This window comes from Pelophylax lessonae (assembly GCF_965119305.1).
Source record: "Pelophylax lessonae genome assembly, chromosome: 4".
Lineage (NCBI taxonomy): Eukaryota > Metazoa > Chordata > Amphibia > Anura > Ranidae > Pelophylax > Pelophylax lessonae.
Genome location: NC_138771.1, coordinates 648,714,525 through 648,735,389, shown reverse-complemented (window position 1 = coordinate 648,735,389; position 20,865 = coordinate 648,714,525). Strand labels below are relative to the sequence as shown.

At 42.6% G+C, this 20,865-nt stretch overlaps 1 protein-coding gene across 1 annotated transcript; it reads left to right on the top strand.

Annotated features, from left to right (window-relative positions):
• Positions 1-19,138: 19,138 nt before the first annotated feature.
• On the top strand, positions 19,139-20,068 carry LOC309553008 (olfactory receptor 5AP2-like; the record flags this gene model as incomplete). Its single annotated transcript, XM_082253911.1, has 1 exon — positions 19,139-20,068. One exon carries the CDS (start codon positions 19,139-19,141, stop codon positions 20,066-20,068), a length of 930 nt encoding a protein of 309 aa, XP_082110037.1.
• Positions 20,069-20,865: the final 797 nt, after the last annotated feature.

Genomic DNA, 20,865 nt, shown 5'->3' with positions numbered 1-20,865 from the left:
TCGTGATGGAAATTGTCCTAATTTTGTTTCAAAACTGAACAATAAATAGACTTTGTCTGGTTACCATTTGACATGTAATTTCCTCACCTCTTCTGAATTCACACGTGTCTGATGTTAGGGTTCTGTTCATGGGAATCTGAAATCCTTTTATAATATAACGCTTTATCTTGGGAGCCATTCTCATCCATCCCAGAGCATATCATTAATGATTTTCAACAAGAAAACAAGAAACAAGGCCGCTACTAACTGGTTTCTTGAGGCATAATTTAATGTGCCATTAAGGAATACATCCTTCATTTTGTGTTTGATTATGAAATTATCGTTAAAGTGTATTTTAAAGATTTGCTAAAAGAACCCCCTACCCCCAACTTTTTCAAAAAAACATTGAAGACGAGTGACAAAAAAAGACCAAATTGTCCATCAAGTATAGACCAGCTATAGCAAAAGTAGAAAGAAGAAGGCACACTGGCCTGGTGCATTACCAAAATACGTTTTATTGATAGAATAATATTTCAATTTACTCACACAAATAAGAAAAGAAACACATGTAAAATAATCCCATCCATTCAGAATAGCGTGGCTAATGTGTTTCAAGGGCTGTACCCTCTTCATCAGAGCTCAGGCTAAGTGTTTTTGTGAGTACATTAAAATCATGTTTTATCAATAAAAGGTATTTTGGCAATGCACCAAGCCTTTTTCTTTTTGCTTTTGTTCCTGTTTGGTTCCCCGGACTTGAAGTGGGCAGAAAGGCTCAGGTGGTGTTCTGACTCCGTGAGGTGACTGCTCATTTTTGTTCCACAAGGGAGAAGTCTGCTATGTGGACCTACGTGGACCCTACATGGAGGGTTCTTCCATCTGTAGCACTGACTTAAACAATGAGTTTGTTTATAGACCAGCTACAGACCAAGGGCCTCTTAGGATATCGGGAAGATTATAGGATATCTGGAAGATGCTAATATGCCTGCCTGTATTAAACTACTCCTATGCCTTTAATTTTATTTATGTGAAGAAAATTAAAGCAATTCTGTGGAAATCTTCTGATCCTCCCTCCATAAGGTTATTAGCCGAGACTCGTTAACCAGGCCTTGCCAAAGTACGACAAAACCTTTAAGGTCTGTTTTGGCTCCCCCCAAAAAAAAATCATAAGTTATGGATTCCCTGTGTGAGGACTAGGGTTGCCACCTGTTTGGGATTCACCTGGACAGTCCAGATTTTTGATCCATGTGTCCAGGTTTCAGTCCACCTGAAATCCGGACACATCAGTGGCAGCCCCACAGCATCAGTCCTCCTCTCTCCCTTTCCCCTCCCGTCAGCCTCCAATGCTTTGAATTATATTTGGGGGGGTGCTTTAACCTATTGCATAGGCTTAGCAACATTCCCGCCTCCACTCTGTTTCCTCCAGCCTCCCCCTTGTGCAGAGCCTGGTTCGGATCAGCTGTCCTGGTACAGTGAGGGAATGGAAAGCAAGCAGTGTAAGCAGCAGTGACAGACCCATCCAGAGCTCAATCACAGCCATCTAAACTGTACAGGATATCTTCTTCCTCCTCCGCTACTGCGAGTCACCCCTCTCTCTCCACACTATGACGGGGGCTGCTATTTGTGTAGGTTCTCTGCATGTGTTTACTCTCTACACACCATTCACCTTCTCCAGCGGGAATATGGGGCAGCTGCATATAGTCTTCCTAGCCAGTGGTCTCTTAGTACTAGAAGGAGGTAGGGAAGGTCCACTGTCATCACCCCCCTGCAGTCCTCCTAGCTGGGACTCTTCTATAACTGGAGGGGGGAGGGAGGCGAATTCCTGTATATCTAGAATATCAGAATTCCTGCTGTCCTCCCAGCTGGGAATCTTTTTAAACTGGAGGGGGGCTCCCATGTTCCTGGATGTTGCTCCCATCTTATCACCCCCCCCTGCAGTCCCCCTAGCTGGGGGTAGTCTTTAACTGGAAGGAGCTTCCTATGTTTCTGGATGGGGGCTCCCCTCTTATCAGCCCCCTGCAGTCCTCCTAGCTGTAGGTCTTCCTTATCTAGAGGGGAGAGGGATGGGAGTGTCTTTATCCCAGGGAGGGGGTTCCCTTCTGATCACCCCCTGCAGTCCTTTTATCCAACGGTATCCTTTAACTGTAGGGAGGGGGGTGGCTGTATTCCCTGGTAGGAGACCCATCTCATCATCACCATGCAGTCCTCCTAGTCAGGTGTCTCTTTATAGGGGGTTCCTGGATTCCTTGATGGGGGTTTCCTTGTATTTGTCTGTATTCCAGTACACCTGGAATTGTGTGTGGGTAGGGGGAGGTCCCTAACTCCAGTTGGTGTTCTCAGATTACTCCTTGCACTTCTGAATGGGGGTCTCTGATTACTCCTTCATTATGGGTGCCTTTAAAATACTGAACTCTCAGATTATTGGACCGGACAGTTGTACAGAGTCCTTCTTTCTCCTTTCACACCAACCTCTGTTTGCATTACTGCAGACAGTCCATCTCCTCTTTCACCACCTCTCTGTGCACAGACATTTTGATGGGAGAGGTGCAGACTACTATGATCCATGTGTCCTTCCATACACAGACCTGATAGGGACACAATGAGATTGCTATGGGTTTCATATGATTGATTTGTCCTTTCACACAGAGTTCTTAGAGGAATGTAAAATGGGATTGCTTTGGGCTTATACAATCATCTCCAGGACAAGGGGAAGGAGGGGCACGTGCCCTGGATGCAATGTTATTATGTAGAGGGGGTTGCACACTGAGAACTTTGCTACAACCATTGGCACTATTTTAGTGCATGGCATATGGGTTTCCCCCGCTAACAGCTGAATTAAAAAAAAAAAAGTGCCTTTGGGTTTGGTATAGATTTGGAGAGGAACCCCATGCCAAAACCTGAAAAAAATAAATGGCGTGGAGTCCCTCCCAAAATCCATACCAGACCCTTATCCAGGCATGCAGCCTGGCAGGTCAGGAAAGAGGGGAACGAGTGAACGGCCCCTCCTCTTGAACCATACCAGGCCACATGCCCTCAACAGGGGGGGGGGGGTGATTTTGTGCAGGGGGGCTGTGCCCCTCCCACCCAAAAGCATCTTGTCCCCATGTTGATGGGTACAAGGGCCTCTTCCCGACAACCCTGGGCTGTGGCGGGGGGCTTATTGGAATCTGGAAACAAGAGGGCCTCAGATCCCGGCCTCCCCTAAGTGACTGAGTGAATGTGTATGTGACGTCATGTGATGTCAGAAGGGGGCGGTGTCATCATATAACTTAGCTAGGTGGCCCCGCCCCTTGCCTATATAAGAAATGTCAAAGCGCAGAGCAGGCATACAGCGGGAGGCCTCCCAGGAGGCGAGAGTTTTTTAATTTTTTCTATTTTTTGTGTCGGCGGGCAGCGTGATTGACGATGAATTTACATTGAGGGACACAATTTTTTATGTTTTTAAAAGGAATTGTTGCTTGTGTTTATTACTTTTTGACACTTTTTTGGTGAATGGGTAAGGGTACTATCCGTGATACCCATTCACATAGGGGGGCTTGGGGTCTGGGGCTTCCAGATTCTGGTAACCCTCTCACCCACAAATCCCGACAACCACAGCTCAGGGATGTCGGGAAGAGGCCCTTGTCCCCATCAACAAGCACCCTCCCCCATGTTGAGGGCATGTGGCCTGGCATTATTTTTCAATAGCCGGGTGTTGGTAATTGTAACTTTGAGTAATTTAAAATGGGATTTGATTCGTTTTTTTTTTCTTTAGAAATTTTTTCCTGTTCTAACATGACTGCGCAGCAGTGTTCAAAGCAAGGTCCATAAAGACATGGATAAAAAGAGAAAACAGGGTGCCAGGCCATTGCGAGTACAAAAAAAAAACAACACTTTATTCCAATATCCACTTACATCTGAATAATTTGCAGACTGCATGTAGAGGTGCTGTGGTACCGTATGTGGCAGCATGAAGAAGGATGCTGGGCCTCAGAAACTAGTTGCGGGCCGCCCCTTCCCCAACTTGTGTGCCCTATTTTATTGCAGTCAGTAGTGGTGCGTGAGAGCCTGTGAGGCTGCCGTTCTCCTGCTTTCTCATGCAGCAGGTCCAGACTTGTGTGAGCAGTGGTCTCCCTATTGGGCCATTTTATCTTCGGTCATACGGCGATGGGAACCTTGGAGTTTGCTAATGTGATTAGCCCCAGTTGTCAACTTCACTGGGTCCAGACATCTTCAGCAGCCCTCCAGCCCACCCTGTCTACCATCTTGGATTATCACACATGATACCACAGCACCTCTACTTTCAGTCTGCAAGTTATTTAGATGTAGGTGGAAATTGGAATAAAGTGTTGTTGTTTTTACTCCCACTGACCTGGTGCCCTGTTTTCTCTTTTTATTTTTGTTCTCGAGGGAATCCCATACCTCAACAAGGAGCTGCCGTTTTGTGAGTGTCCTGTCCAGTCGCCACCTGCCGTTTTTACCACTGGCCTTGTTATCTTGAGGTCCTCAGCTATCTATGGACTACATGGACGTTAAACACCATAATATTATTTCATTATCATTTTTTCTCTGTTCCTATCAGTCTGCATGTTTTTACCTTTTTTTTCTATTTTCATTTAACCACTTAAGCTTTGGCTGCTAAAAGACCAGGGTTTTTTTTGCGATTTTTTACTGCGTGACTTTAACGGACAATTGCGCGGTCATGCGACGCTGTACCTAAACAAATTTGACGTCCTTTTTTTCCCACAAACAAAGCTTTCTTTTGGTGGTATTTGATCACCTGTGCGATTTTTTGATCATGCGCTATAAACAAAAAAAGAGCGTCAATTTTGCAAAAATAACAATATTTTTCACATTTTTTTATATGAAATTCCCCCCAAAAAAATGTAAAAATCAAAATTTTTTAACATTTTCAGCCAATTTGTTTTATGCTACCTATGTTTGGTAAAAAAAATTGCAAAAAGCGTATTTTGATTGGTTTGCGCAAAAGTTATTGCGTTTACTAACAAAGGGAAAGATTTTTGTATTTTTTGGTGTTTTTTTTTTAACGCGTAATGGCGGCGATCTGCGATTTTTTTTCGGTACTGCGACATTGCTGCGGACAGATCGGACCCTTGACTGACATTTTTGACACTTTTGGGGTTACCAGTGACATTACTGCAGTAATCAGTGCTATACATATGCACTGTTACTGCAAAAATGACACTGGCAGGGAAGGGGTTAACTGTATTGGACAGGGAGGGGTTAAGTGTGTCCTAGGGCGTGATTCTAACTGTATAGGGACATTGCTTTTGGTGTAAAAACAAAGATCAACGGTCCTACATAGTAGAACCGTCTGATCTTCATTTTTACACCAGGGAGAATGACGGGCGGCTTGTTTACATTAGCCGCCTGCCTTTCTCCCTTCACCGGAGCGATCGTAGTGTGACCGGCGGACATCGGGTCCGCCGGTCACACGCACTGACTTGTTAGTGAACGAGCCGCGGCGGGCGCGCACCTCGGCGGGTGCGCGCCCGCCCGCAATTGGCTCTCAAGTCAGTGACAGGCGAGTGACGTATCCATACGTCACTCTGCCTGGCCGGGGCTGACCGCCGCAGTATATAGTCGTGCGGCGGTCGGCAACCGGTTAATCACATTGGGTGGCACAGTGGTGTAGTGGTTAGCACTTTCACCTAGCAGCAGGAGGGTCACTGGTTCAAATCCCAACCATGACACTACCTGCCTGGAGTTTGCATGTTCTCCCTGTGCCTGCGTGGGTTTCCTCAGGGTACTCCGGTTTCCTTCCACACTCCAAAGACATGCCGGTAGGTTAATTGGATCCTGTATAAAATTGGCCCTAGTATGTGTATGTATGAATGTGAGTTAGGAACCTTAGATTGTACGCTCCTTGAGGGCAGGGACTGATGTGAATGTGTAATATATATGTAAAGCGCTGCGTAAATTGACAGCGCTATATAAGTACCTGAAATAAATAAATAAATATAAATCTAACCTAATGTCAGTGAGCGCTGACTCCCTTACTTTCAGTTGGTGAATTGCTTGCACATCCATAAAGAGATGGATGAGCGAGTTTGGGGTGGAAGAACTTGACTGTCCTGACTTCAACCCGACAGAACACCCTTGGGATGAAATAGAGCTGAGACTATAAGCCAGGCCTTCTTGTCCACAGCAGTGCCTGACCTAAAAAATGTGCTTCTGGAAGAATGGTCAAGCATTCCCATAGACACACTCCTAAACCTTATGGACTGCCTTCCCAGAAGAGTTGAAGCTGTTAAAACTGCAAAGGGTGGGCCAACTCACTATTGAATCCTACGGACGTAAGAATGAGATGCCATTAAAGTTCATGTGCGTCTAAAGGAAGACGACCCAATACTTTTGGTAATATAGTGTATGTGAGCTAGACTGTGGATCAAACCTTTGACATGGATACTGGGGAGTAAGATGTTTAAGCTGGGCTGTAGATCACCCTGGTGACATGGATACTGGGGAGTGAGGTGAATGGGCTAGAATTCAAATTTTGTTGGTGGTAATATTACCGGGGAGTAAACTGTGCGTTAAAGTGCAGATTTTATTGGTGACATGCATACCCAGGAATTTGTATCATTCCTCCAGTTATGGAAGAGTTAATGTCAGTGGGAGTGGACAAACCCCCGGTAGATGCACATTAGAGAGTGGAGTGAGCAAAGAGAGACTTCAGCTACTGTGAAGAATTGAAATCACAGTGTATAAACATAGGTAGCCAGCATACAAGAGGGAAATAGAGACACCAGTCAAGTCTGTCTGGCCAATCACATCTCTCTGCATTGCTGCAGAGGTAGAAGTGAGAGGTGATTAAAGATTTATTGTTGGGTGAATGTGGTCAGACTCAGTGGGGATTGAATTATGTTGAATGAGTAGTTCACAAGTAGATCAGAAATGTCACAACTCTACCCACTGTCCTGAATGTATTTTAATCTAGAGGGGAGAAAGACATGAAGCTACCATGACACACTTCCATTGGATCTCCTTGCATTGACACAATTTCCTCTTCAGAAATGGTTTACATAGAACAAAAAGAATATAATTGGTTTGTGTAGACTATAAATAAATTGGCTCCACACCTATTTGACTTGCTAAGGAAGGTGGTTTTTATAAAAATAATTTTTAAGAGACTGCAGATACCGCCCCTCCTCCAGCCAGTCTAGGTTCTTATGCCACCTCCTCACACAGAAAGAGCATTTACTAGACTTTAAGACCTCAAGGTATGAGGGAAGGCTTGACCTCCATCATATGACAGTGTCTCGGGCTGAACTGCCAATTACCATGCTAGAACACTGTCACATGAGGGGGCCCATCACTTTATTCCCATCTAAACTCCAACACCAGCCTACAGGCTTAGATGCTTCAGGGAGTATGGATAGGTAAATGTAGCACCCCGTAGCGTTGCTAGAGTGCTAGTGATAAGATTTTTTTTGTTGTGTTAGAGCAGGTACAATTTCAGGCTAGGCTGGCAGCCAAGTCTGTGTGGGTTTTTTTTGGGTCAGGTGAGTGACTCAGGTTGGGTGTATGACTCATCAGCAGCTTCTCTGGTGATTCCCCCTGCTATTTGGAAACTGGGAGAAGATTCCAGAAGCAATTGGGAGGGATCTAAGAGGAGCTAGCTGGAGTGTTCTGAGGGCCCTGACCAATCCCCAACAAAGGGTTGGCAGGAGGCAGGACCCCTTAAATACTCAGGGTCAGCCCAGCTGGGGGTAGAGTTGAGCTGGAGACGGAGTGTTAGGCTGTTGTGGCCTAGGAGGGAGCTCCCCAGTCTGTAGGGGGGGGGGGGTGACCTTGGGCCCGGGCTTGGGTGCAGACAGGACCCTGCTCGAGACAGATGGAAGTGCCCTAACCAGAAATCATAGGAGCATGGAGAGGGCAGCGAGAGAATACTGCCAGGCAAGTCTCCAGGAGGAAAGGAACAGCCAAGATGGCTGGTGAGTGACACACAGTCAGGAGGACTGGAAGGCATGCCTGAGAGGACTGGGGTGGAGCAGTCTAGGATGGATGCAGAGCCAGTCAGGAGGACTGTGGTTGCATGGGCAGGAGAAAAAAAAGCAGCTGTAGCCAGGAGATCTTGCAGGGTCTGAAGACATGGTGCTGGTAGCAGTAGCTACAGATAGGACAGCTAGCACCATAGACTTCTATTTTTGCTAACCAGAGGGGCCCACGGTCTATGCCTGCAAAGGGCATTCTGCTAAGATCCAGCTGAGTTTTTATTGGATCCTGGATCTAAAATCTGTGCTAGCTGGTCCTGGAAGTAACAGTTACAGTTTGCAAGCAAGTTGTGCTGGAGGTTGAAGAGGAAAGGAAGTATATACTGGATGTATATAGTTCAAGTCTCTAAAGAGATCTACTGATCAATTAGGCATCCCATATCAACCCTTCCCTATCCAAGTCAAATTTCCCTAATAAAAAAGCATACGAACAAAGCTGCAAGGACTGCTAAGTGGAAAATCATATGCCTGGCTGTGCAGAGTGGGAGATGAACACATACACCAGTGGCCCCTACAGTGGTAGCACTACATAGAGATAAATGGCCGGGGGTTAGTCTATCTGCACAAATTATCACTTTTTCCTGATTTAGCAAAATTAAAAAGTGAGGGAAGTTGACAACCTTGAGAGAAGTATTCTTCTCTCAGGTGGCTAGAGGGATTATGTGAGGCTCTCAGAAACAGGAACACCCAATTAATTTCCTAAGTCAAGTGAAGATGTGAGGATAGCAAACCCAGAAATAGCAGCCCTTGATGTTACTGCTATCCCTAACAGCCTGGAGAGCAGCTCATCTAATAGGAATAGGGGTAATTAAGGAGGGCCTAAATGGTGGGTGGTAGTGAGGGGATTTTATCATCAGAAAGGACTAATAATTGTGTTGCCAGGATCACCTCAACCAAATGGTTTAATTTTCATATGTTCAGCTCTATCAAGCATTTCCTGAAGAAGCCAGTATGGCGAAACATGGAGAAAACTATGTGTGAAGGGTTTTTTTTTTTTTATTTGTAAGTCATGCATTCAAATAATTGGCTTAACCAGTTGCTGACCACCCGTCACAGTTTTTTACTGCGGCAAGGTGGTTCAGCTGCACACCCGCTGTTCCTGTGATGTGCTGATTCTGTTCAGAACCGATCAGTCATCAGGTCCAGGCCAATGATTTTTGGCCTGGACCTGGTGATCCATTCTGACCAATTGCAGAATGGAAATGATGCAATCTCCTCTCCTGGAGCCCTTTTCAGTTCCAGTGTGAAAGAAGAGAACCTCGGACAGTGAGTACACAAGCACTACACTGACACCAGTACACATAGGTACATTTGTCACCCACTGATCATCCCCCCAGTCACTCTCTGTCACAGTGTCACTATATAAAGTATACAGATAATTTACTGATCACTGTATTAGTGTCACCTGTGACGCAAGTTAGTGTGAGCGGCAGTTAGTAGCAGTCCCAGATAGGTTTAAGTTGACAGATGCTCCTAGTGCTTTCCAAGGGCTCCAAGCACTCCACCAGACACCGTAACCACTTCAGACCCCAAGAACTGCTGCAGCTTGGTTAGGGTCTTGGCATCTCCTACCCACCCTGGACCTATGACAAGGATCCAGGTTCCCGTGGGTAAACCTCTCTTTCCCCAGAGAGTGCAGCAGAACAAGCTCTTATACAAGCTCTTACAAGAGCTTAGGGATTATCCAAGGGAGTATGAAGGACATAGCAATCCCTTGTAGCCGATTCCCCCAATGAGAGACAGGACAGAGGTGACAGCTTTTTATATACACTTTGAGAATACAACATGAGCAATTACACAGATCCACCCACCACATCACACAATGGTTTCTATACGATCCCCAATACACATTACCCTGTGTAATTAAATGCCCTAGCAGACAGATAGGTGAGCTCATTAGCACACTTAACAATAGGTGAATGGAAAAGCTGTCTCAGACCCTATTTTAGATAAAAGCACTTCAATGATTAGCAGACATGGTGTCTCTCATAGTTCCTGGACGCCCAAATTAGGAGCTGCACTTCCTGTGCCTGACAGTGTAAAGAAATAAGATAGATCTCCATATTTCCTGAGAGATATTGTTAATGCATTTTATTGTCCCATTTGAAGTAGTCCAAACCATATTCTCAGTGTTCACCACCCTCTTGGTCACCCTGCATCCATTATAGACGCAAGGGTGACTTAAACATAAGAGAGCCCCATAAGGCTGGGCATGGTGCCCCCCAACCTCTCTAAAGGAATTTGGGGTCCACAACCCCCATGCCCAAAGTGACTCCTTTCACATCCCCTAATAAAGATTTAATCCCCTGATCACCCCCAGTTAACCCCTTCATTGCCCTGTCACAGTGTCAGTATTATAGTGTACAGATCTTTTTTTTCTGATCACTGTATTAGTGTCAGAGGTGACATCAGTTAGCGGTAACGTTAGTTAGCGTCAATCCAGGACAGCGTCAGATTGCCCGCTGCATATTTAATGTTCCCAAAATGCAGCGTTAGCAGGATCAGCCCTGACACCTGCCAGCACTTGCCTTTAGCCTCTCCGCCCATGGCCCAAGAAGTGCATCATCAGCAGATTACTGTCACTTCCAATACACATCACACTAAACTGCAGCATTAGCAGAGTCAGGCCTGATCTCTGCTAGCAGTTACATTTTTAGGTAGCTGGTCAAACAGTCCTTGACAATCGGGTGCTTTTTTACCTGTGAGTCACACTAGGTGCCTATAAATTTATGGGCCAACATGTCCAAACAGAGGTACACTAGTGAAGAGGCCTACACGATGCAGAGCATGACAGATGAGAGCGATGGGGAAGCCTCACTGTCATAATCAGGCTCAGTATTCAAACCTGTAGAGAGCAGCGGCACCCTGACAGATAGCTCTGATGACGAAGTAGTGGTCCCCGCTAAGGTCAGGCATACCTGACCCCTTTCTTCTGTTGCTGAGGAGCAACAATGGCAGGGTTCTCGTATGCAGCAGATTGTCGGTACACAACCTTCTGGTGAACAGCACCAGCGGCCTAAAACATCCTGGTTGTAGTCACTGCACTGCAGTATCACTTGGTGCTTGGGGAGTCCCATAAGTGCAGTTCAAGCTTGTGCGGTGGCTAGCACAAGTAGTGTCCCGCAGCCACAAATAATTTGAAGACAGGCCCGTAGAGCCCATAGTGTCCTTCCTGATGTGCTTGCAAATCCTGATTGGGAGCCCACCACTTCTGCAGCACCCGTACTTCCCCATTCTCTGTCCAACCTGGAATTCAGGTGGAAAAAGCCAATTTTGCTTCCCTTGACTTTTATGAGCTGTTTTTCACAGAAAATCTGTACAGATCTATTGTGTACCAAAACAATTTATATGCCGATAAAATGTATCACCGCAAACCCAAATTTGACCCTTGCCAGAGAATTTGCATTGAAACGTACCACTGTTTCCAAATGTAAAACCTTTCTGGGCCTATCCCTCCTCATGGGCATTACTAAAAAGAGTGAGTTGCGGTCATATTGGGCCACTGACCCAATTCATCATATGCCCGTCTTCTCTGCTGCCATGGCCAGGACTAGATATGAGTGAATCTTGCGGTTCATGCATTTCAATTACAATGAACTCTGTTGTTCTCGGGGTGATTCTGGATATGACCGGCTCCACAAAATTCAACCCCTCGTAAATCACTTCACTCAAAAGTTTGCAGCCCTGTATACACCCCAACAAGATGTCTGCATTGATGAGTCCCTGATTAAATTTTCTGGCTGCCTTGTTTTCAAACAGTTTCTCTCCAGCAAGCATACCAGATATGGGGGCAAGATGTATAAGCTCTGTGACAGGGCAACAAGCTATACATGTAGTTTCTGGGTTTACGAGGGTAAAGATAGAAATGTGGAGTCCCCCAACTGCCCAGACTACATAGGGAGCAGCGGCAAGATTGTTTGGGACTTGGTGTCTCCCTTATTCGGAAAGGGGTACAATTTATAAGTGGACAATTTTTACACAAAAAAATTTTAGTCACCTTTTTGATTCTGGAATTGACGCATGTGGCACTGTGCGACCTAATCGCCGGGGCTTCCCCCAGCGGCTTGTAGATTCCCAACTTAGATGGGAGGAGAGAGCCTGCTTGAAGTGTAATAAATTGCATGCAGTGAAGTGGAGGGACACACTGAATGTTTTCGTTCTGTCCTCCATTCATGCAGATACGACAGTCCAAATTGCAATGGTGACTGGTGTTGTTGAGAAGCCCCTCTGTGTCCATGAATACAACCTTAACATGGGAGGGGTGGACTTCAATGACCAGATGATGGCGCCGTACTTAAATGCCCATAAGGCCAGATGCTGGTACAAGAAAGTGTCTGTATACTTATTCAAATTGTCTCTGCTGAATGCTTATGTGCTATACAAAGCGTAAGGAAGAAGTGAATCCTTCCTAAAATTCCAGGAAGAGATCATCTCAGCCCTTCTGTATCCAGGAGGTGCTGTGGCCCAAATTCACAATCCAGATGCAGTGAGTCGGCTGCATGAGAGGCATTTTCTGGATGTCCTCCCTGGTACCCCTTCCCAAAGACACCCCCAAAGAAGATGTCGTGTCTGTAAAAAACGTGGATTTAGGTGTGATACCAGCTTTTTTTGTCCCTCCTGTCTTGGCCAACCTGGTCTCTGCATCGGGGACTGTTTCCGTCGCTACCACACCACAGTATTAGTATAGGGTACAGCACGGCACAGTCTAGGGCATACTTTCACACAGGTTTTCGAAAGATGTTAGCTGGCTATCTCATTTTGAGAGACCCTAGCCTGGAGCATTAAAAGTTACAAAAAAAGTGTAAAAAAAAAAAAAAAGTGTAAAAAAAATAAAAATTAAAAATATTAAAAAATAAAGAAGCCAAACATAGTTGTTGTTTTATTGAGTCAGTTTTCTGTTTTTGCTGTTTTACTGTAATTTATAATATACTGAATATACTGCTATACTGTAATGTTTTATTGTTACTGTTTTTCATTGTTAACCATAGTTTGCTTTGCAGATACCACCATTCTACTGTTTTACTGCACTATATATTATTATGTTGTAATGTTTTATTGTTACTGTGTTTTATTTGTGTTTTTATTTATTGGCCTGGTGAGTATTTTGCAGCTCTCATTTGTTTTGGAAAATTAAGAAAGTAAAGGAAAATATAATTTTTCCAAATTGTGACAAAAAAGGAGATGTGCAAAATACTCAACATTCCTTTCAGCAAATAGCTTTGGGTGTCTACTTCCTGAAAAGGGGTAATGGGGGGGGGGGGGGGGTTGTGCTGTCTTGGCATTTCATGGCCTTCAAAACTATGATAGGTAGTGAGAAGTGAAATCAACAATTTACGCCATTAGAAAGCCTGAAGGTGGTGATTGGTTTTCAGGGTCCTGTACGCGGCTAGACTGCCAAACAGTCTCACATATGTGGTATCCTCATACTCAGGAGAAACAGCAGATTATGTTTTGGGGTGTCAATTCACTTCACATATACCCATGGTATGTGTGAGCAATATATAATTTAGGTGGCAACTTTGTGTAAACAAAAACAAAAAAAAATTATTTTCCCGAAACTTGTGGCAAAATATAAAATATTCCATGGACTCAACATGCCTCTCAGCAAATTGCTTAGGGACATTGGGGGGGGGGGGGAGGGGGTTGGGTTGTGCTATCATTTCATGGCTCCTGAAACTGTGATAGGTAGTGAGGAGTGAAATCAACAATTTACGCCCTTAGAAAGCCTTAAGGCGGAGATTGGTTTTTGGGGTCCTGCTAGACTGCCACACATGGGGTATCCCCATAGTCAGAAAAAGCAGCAGAATGTATTTTGGGGTGTAATTCCACATATACCCATGACATGCGTGAGCAATTTACATTTCAATCACAACTTTGTGTAAAAAAAAATATTTTTTTGTTGTCATATTTCAAACACCTGTGACAAAAATAATTGTCATCAATGGGCTCAACATGCCTCTCAGGAAATTCCTTTGGGTGTGTACTTTCTAAAAATTGGTATTTTGGGGGGGAGGTTTGCACTGCTCTTCAATTTTAGGGCTTCACGAAATGAGATAGGAGGTCAGAAAGTAAAATCTGCGTAAAATTCCAGTATATACACCATAGTTTGTAGACACTATAACGTTTGTGCAAACCAATAAATATACGCTTATTGAGATTTTTTTTTTTTTATCAAAGACATGTAGCTAAATACATTTTGGCCTAAATGTATGACATAAATTGGGTTTATTGGATATTTTTTATAAGAAAAAGTAATTTTTTCTCAAACTTTTTGGTCTCTTTTAGTTTATATCGCAAAAAATAAAAGCTGCATAGGTGATCAAATACCCCCAAAAGAAAGCTCTATTTATGGGGAAAAAATGACATAAATTTTGTTTGGGTACAGCATTGCATGACTGTGCAATTACCAGTTAAAATCACGCAGTGCCAAATTGCAAAAAATGGCCTTTCGTAAATACAATGATGTCATTTTAGGAGCAGCTTGTGTAATAGGAGTCTTGCACCTACCAAATCCCACCATTAATTCTTTTATCAGGACTATTCCTAAATGTAACCATTTTTTATGTAAAAATTGTGTTATTACGTGGCCACTGTTTCCATCATATTGGGACAGTAATTAAACAATTAAAACTTTCCCAAATGTTAGAAAAGCAAAAACTGCAAGTTTTTGGTCATCCCTACCAAGAAGAAATCAGATGATGAATATGTATACAGAGAGTGTATAATAAATATTATTTTATACAAATAAATAAAAGTGTATATATATATACACACATACATGTTTTTATTTTATTTTATTTTTATTGCGTATTGTTTATAATTGTATTTTTAATTGTGTTCTAAGATTAATACATAATTGGCTTGTTTCTATTTGACATTGTTCCTGAAGCTCTCTGGAGAAAATGGGAACCATTCTCAAAGGGAAAAGGGATTTTATAAAAGGCAAGCCCTTGGCAGTCACAATGTGAATGGCTTCTATATGATGCATTATTGTAAGCCCAACAGGTAAGAATATCATAATAACATTTACAGTGTATCTTTTTTTATAAATAAAATGTGCAGCATTAAAAAGAGTATATTCCAGATCTCTAACATCAAATCTTTGTTTAATGAACACAAGGCAAATTCTACAAAATTGTTACACTTAAAACAGTATTTGTAATGCAATCATAAGATATGTGACTTTATTTTATGCCAGTACTACATATATTTGAATGGTTGCAACTATGTTCAAGTCATCAGTAAATTAAATAAAAATTGATGTCATTAGGATTCTGACCATGCCAGAATGTGAAGCACCACAATAAACTGTTCACCCATGTGTGCTAAGAGAGCTAGGGTCAGAAAAAGAGTTTGTCATATATTTATACTGTATGATGGCTAAGTGCTTGATATAAAGTCAAGCAGTGTGAGGGTCTCAAAACTGCAGTGCATACTCACCAGGACTGTTTATGCATAAGGCTGATAGTTAAAAGGTTCCTTGTTTGTCTGGGTTTCGTATAGGTGCTCAAAATCTAAAAGCATACTGGTAAGTTAGTTGGCTTTTGAATTAATTTGTCTGTATATGTACAGTATATATTTTTTAACACCCTACATTTTTGCAGCATGGGGTGATTTAGTATAGATTTATTGACAATATCTTCGCTATATGGGGTGGAGATATAGAATATTTATTGACAATGAATTCATACCTTCATAGTATTGTTCCTGGAACTGCAGTTTAACGTGCATTGTAGTGAGGGGGGTCTATCCATTTTCTATACATTATTGTGTATAGAAAAAGAATATAAAATTGAAACAGATTTATATGTGAAGTCAACAGACAATAATAATTTACTACTACAACATATATACGTATAATAAAATATTTATAAAAAGGTGAGGGGTGTACTCACTTTTGTGAGATACTTTATATATATATATATATATATATATATATATATATATATATATACACACATGTTTTTATTTTATTTTATTTTTATATATATACACAGTATATATACAATATCTCACAAAAGTGAGTACACCCCTCACATTTTTGTAAATATTTTATTATATCTTTTCATGTGACAACACTGAAGAAATGACACTTTGCTACAATGTAAAGTAGTGAGTGTACAGCTTGTGTTATCGCTCTCACTCTCTCATACTGGTCACTGGAAGTTTAACATGGCACTTTATGGCAAAGAACTCTCTGAGGATCTAAATAAAAGAACTGTGCCTCTACATAAAGATGGTCTATGCTATAAGAAGATTAGCAAGGTTTAATAGGACAGGTTCCACTCAGAACAGGCCTTGTCACAGTCGACCAAAAAAGTTGAGTGCATGTGCTCAGCATCATATACAGAGGTTGTCTTTGGGAAATAGACGTATGAGTGCTGCCAGCATTGCTGCAGAGGTTGAAGGGGTGGGGGGTTAGCCTGTCAGTGCTCAGACCATATGCTGAACACTGCATCAAATTGGTCTGCATGGCTGTCATCACAGAAGGAAGACTCTTCTAAAGATGATGCACAAGAAAGCCTGCAAACAGTTTGCTGAAGATTACTGGAACCATGTCCTGTGGTCTGATGAGACCAAGATAAACTTATTTGGTTCAGATGGTGTCAAACGTGTGTGGCGGCAACCAGGTGAGGAGTACAAAAACAAGTGTGTCTTGCCTACAGTCAAGCATGGTGGTGGGAGTATCATGGTCTGGGGCTGCATGAGTGCTGCTGGCACTGGGGAGGTACAGTTCATTGAGGGAACCATAAATTCCAACATGTACTGTGACATACTGAAGCAGAGCATAATCCCCTCCCTTTGGAGACTGGGTATTCCAACATAATAACGACCCCAAACACACCTCCAAGATGACCACTGCCTTGCTAAAGAAGCTGAGGGTAAAGGTGATGGACTGGCCAAGCATGTCTTCAGACCTAAACCCTATTGAACATCTGTGGGGCATCCTCAAATGGAAGGTGGAGGAGCGCAAGTTCTCTAACATCCACCAACTCCGTGATGTCATCATAGAGGAGTGGAAGAAGACTCCAGTGGCAACCTGTGAAGCTTTGTGAACTCCATGCCCAAGAGGACTAAGGCAGTGCTAGAAAATAATGGTGGCCACACAAAATATTGACACTTTGGGTCCAATTTTGACATTTTAACTTAGGGGTGTACTCACTTTTGTTGCCAGCGGTTTATTTTGAGGGGACAGCAAATTTTCTGCATTAAATTGGTCTGCATGGTTGTTGTCCCATAAGGAAGCCTCTTCTAAAGTTGATGCACAAGAAAGCCTGCAAACAGTTTGCTGAAGACAAGCAGACTAAGGACATAGATTACTGGAACCATGTCCTGTGGTCTGGTGAGACCAAGATAAACTTATTTGGTTCAGATGGTGTCAAGCGTGTGTGGTGGCAACCAGGTGAGGAGTACAAAGACAAGTGTGTCTTGCCTACAGTCAAGCATGGTGGTGGGAGTGTCATGGTCTGGGGCTGCATGAGTGCTGTTGGCACTGGGGAGCTACAGTTCATTGCGGGAACCATGAATGCCAACATGCACTGTGACATACTGAAGCAGAGCATTATCCCTTCTCTTCGGAGACTGGCCTGCAGGGCAGTATTCCAACATGATAAGGACCCCAAACACACCTCCAAGACGACCACTGCCTTGCTTAATTAGCTGAGGGTAAAGGTGATGGATTGGCTAAGCATGTCTCCAGACCTAAACCCTATTGAGCATCTGTGGGGCATCTTCAAATGGAAGGTGGAGGAGCGCAAGGTCTCTAACATCCACCAGCTCCGTGATTTTGTCATGGAAGAGTGGAAGAGGACTCCAGTGGCAACCTGTAAAGCTCTGGTAAACTCCATGCCCAAGAAGGTTAAGGCAGTGCTAGAAAAAAATGGTGGCCACACAAAATATTGACACTTTGGGCCCAATTTTGACATTTTAACTTAGGGGTGTACTCACTTTTGTTGCCAGCGGTTTAGACATTAATGACTGTGTGTTGAGTTATTTTGACGGGACAGCAAATTTACACTGTTATACAAGCTGTACACTCACTACTTTACATTGTAGCAAAGTGTCATTTCTTTAGTGTTGTCACATGAAAAGATATAATAAAATATTTACAAAAATGTGAGGGGTGTACTCGCTTTTGTGAGATACTACATATATATATATATATATATATATATATATATATTGACATTGAGAAGCCTTGTGTGAGACAGGATTCACATTTTGAGATAATATGAATTTCCAGACCAGTGTTTCCGAGCAGAGAAAACTGTGTATTTGGCTTTCTCCGGATTCTGTAGGTTTGGATCGGAAATTTCAATCCTGTGTCCGGATTTTACCAGACACCTGCAACCTATCTGAGTATACATGTGTGCAGAGTCATTATATACTCAAGCCTGAGGATAGCACAGAGCTGCCAGTTGGAGACCGCTCCCAATGTGGGAGACTGAAAGTTTCATGCAGGGGTCAGAGGACCCCAGCTAGAAGCCAAGAGACAGAAAGTCTCACTGAGGAGTCAGAAGAGCCTCAGCCATAAGCCAAGAGAAAGAGGCTCTTCCTGAGTGGTCAGAGGTGCTCCAGCTAGAATCCAAGAGACAGAGGGTATCACGGTGGGGTCAGAGGGCCACATCTAGAAGCCAAGCGACAGAGGTTCTCCTCGAAGGATCAGAGGTGCCCCACCTAGCAACCAGAAGACAGTAGGTCACATTTCCAGGAGTCAGGTCAGCTTCTATCAGGGTGTCAGGAGGACTCCAATCCATAGACCAGAAGTGGGCCGTGCAGCAGGATACAGCGACTGAAAGCTAAGAAAGCTAAAGTGATCCAGGAGTGTAAGTATAAGAGGGTGGGAAGGATTAGCTTTAAAAAGTACTTGTCGCTTTGCTCTAAATAGGCAAATACTTTTTAATAGTTATCTCTCATTACAGTATATAATTTTTATAGATTTCTTCATATAACTAATGTAAAACAAATACCAGCTCATAATAGCCCATGCAATTGGATGCTCTGTATGCTCAGATAGATAGATTATTGCAGAAATAATTGTTGCTGCCTTTTTAATGTACTTGACCCCTCATTCATTGATGTGAACTACATCTTTTAAATCTACTTTGACTTTTTATGGTTTCTACATTTTCATTGTAGAGAAAGACATCAAAGATCATACAATTACCATGAACAAGACACAACTGACCATGTTTGAATTGGCTGGACTAACTAATGACAAAACCCTTATTCCATTCCTTTTCATATTCTTTTTGGTTGTATATGGGGTCACCATTGTGGGTAATGTTGGGATGATGGCAATTATTCAAGTGTTTTCCAGTCTTCATACTCCAATGTATTATTTCCTGAATTACCTCTCTTTGGTGGACCTCTTGTACTCCTCTACTATAACTCCTAAAATTTTGGTTGACCTTGTTTCAATAAAGAAGTCAATTTCATTTATTGGTTGTGCCTTTCAGGTTTACTTCTATGCAGCTCTGGCAGGTGTTGAAGTCGTACTTCTGTCAAGTATGTCATATGACCGGTATGCAGCTATTTGCCATCCTCTCCGCTATTCCACAATAATGACCAAACCTAAATGCACTGGACTGGTCCTCCTGTCTTTTGCTGTTGGTTTTTTACAGTCAGCAGCACAAACCAGTTGTTTGTTCAGTCTCGAATATTGTGGGTCTAACTTCATAGAACATTTCTACTGTGAGATACCTCCAGTACTTAAGTTGTCCTGCTCCAGGACACATCGGTGTGACATTGTAACATTTTTCTTTGTAAGTACTTTAGGCATATGTTCTTGTCTAGCAATGCTGGTCTCATACACTCTCATCATTTTGTCCATCCTACGGATGAAGTCTGTGCAGGTCAGGCTGAAAGCCTTTAACACATGCTCCTCACATCTCATATGTTCCTCTATGTATTTCCTGACTATCTTCTTTATTTATCTACGTTCTGACACCAGAGTCCTCAGTAAACAGGATAAGGTGGCTTCTATTTTTTATTCAGTAATAACACCAATGTTGAACCCTATTATATACAGCCTGAGGAACCAAGAGGTAAAAAGGCTCATTTTACAAGCAGTAAAAAAGTGTTGCTCATGTATATAAAACATTGTGGATATTCCATCAGCTGTGCTCTTTGGTAGCAATCTCATACACTTCAAATATTTCTTCCATTCTATCGATTAAGACTAGGGAAGGCTGACTGAAAGCCTTTAACACATGCTCTTCACACCTTATGAGTTCTTCCATTGATATCTGACCAACTGTTTTGCGTATCCATACTCTAACACTTTGATAAATAGGACAAGGTGATGTTAATCTTCTATTTTGTACTGTTGCCTATTCTGAACTTTATTACTTACAAGAACCAAGGCCTGAGGAACCAAAAGGTGAAAAGGGTAATTTTACCACAACTGCAAAATATCATTGACATACTTCCATCTTTAACTTAACTTTAAACCTTCTATAGACATCCCTAGCATTCTTGACCCAAAGCAATGAGACTTGCATTCAACCATTTCCTTCTTTTGTAGATCACCATACCTAAAACAAAAGTTAATGTCTTTCTAGAGCCTGTGGTGCAGCAAAGATGTCAAGTTGGGTTGGGTTCTGGATTTAATCTCATTCACATCTTTATCTTTTTTTTTTTTCCCTATACTTCATTTTGATTGTATTTATAAACATTTACAGTACATCTTATGCAGTCACATACAAGAAATAAGCAAATTGTATAAATATTAAAAATATTACAGGAGAATGTAATAATACTGTTAAAACAAACTTATTGCCTGGAACATTAAGTCCCACATGCTGTTGTATATCTAAGAATCAGTATACTGTTGGTATGTTCAAGGATCTTAAAATATGCATGCCTAAAAAATATAATAATAAACTAATAAAGC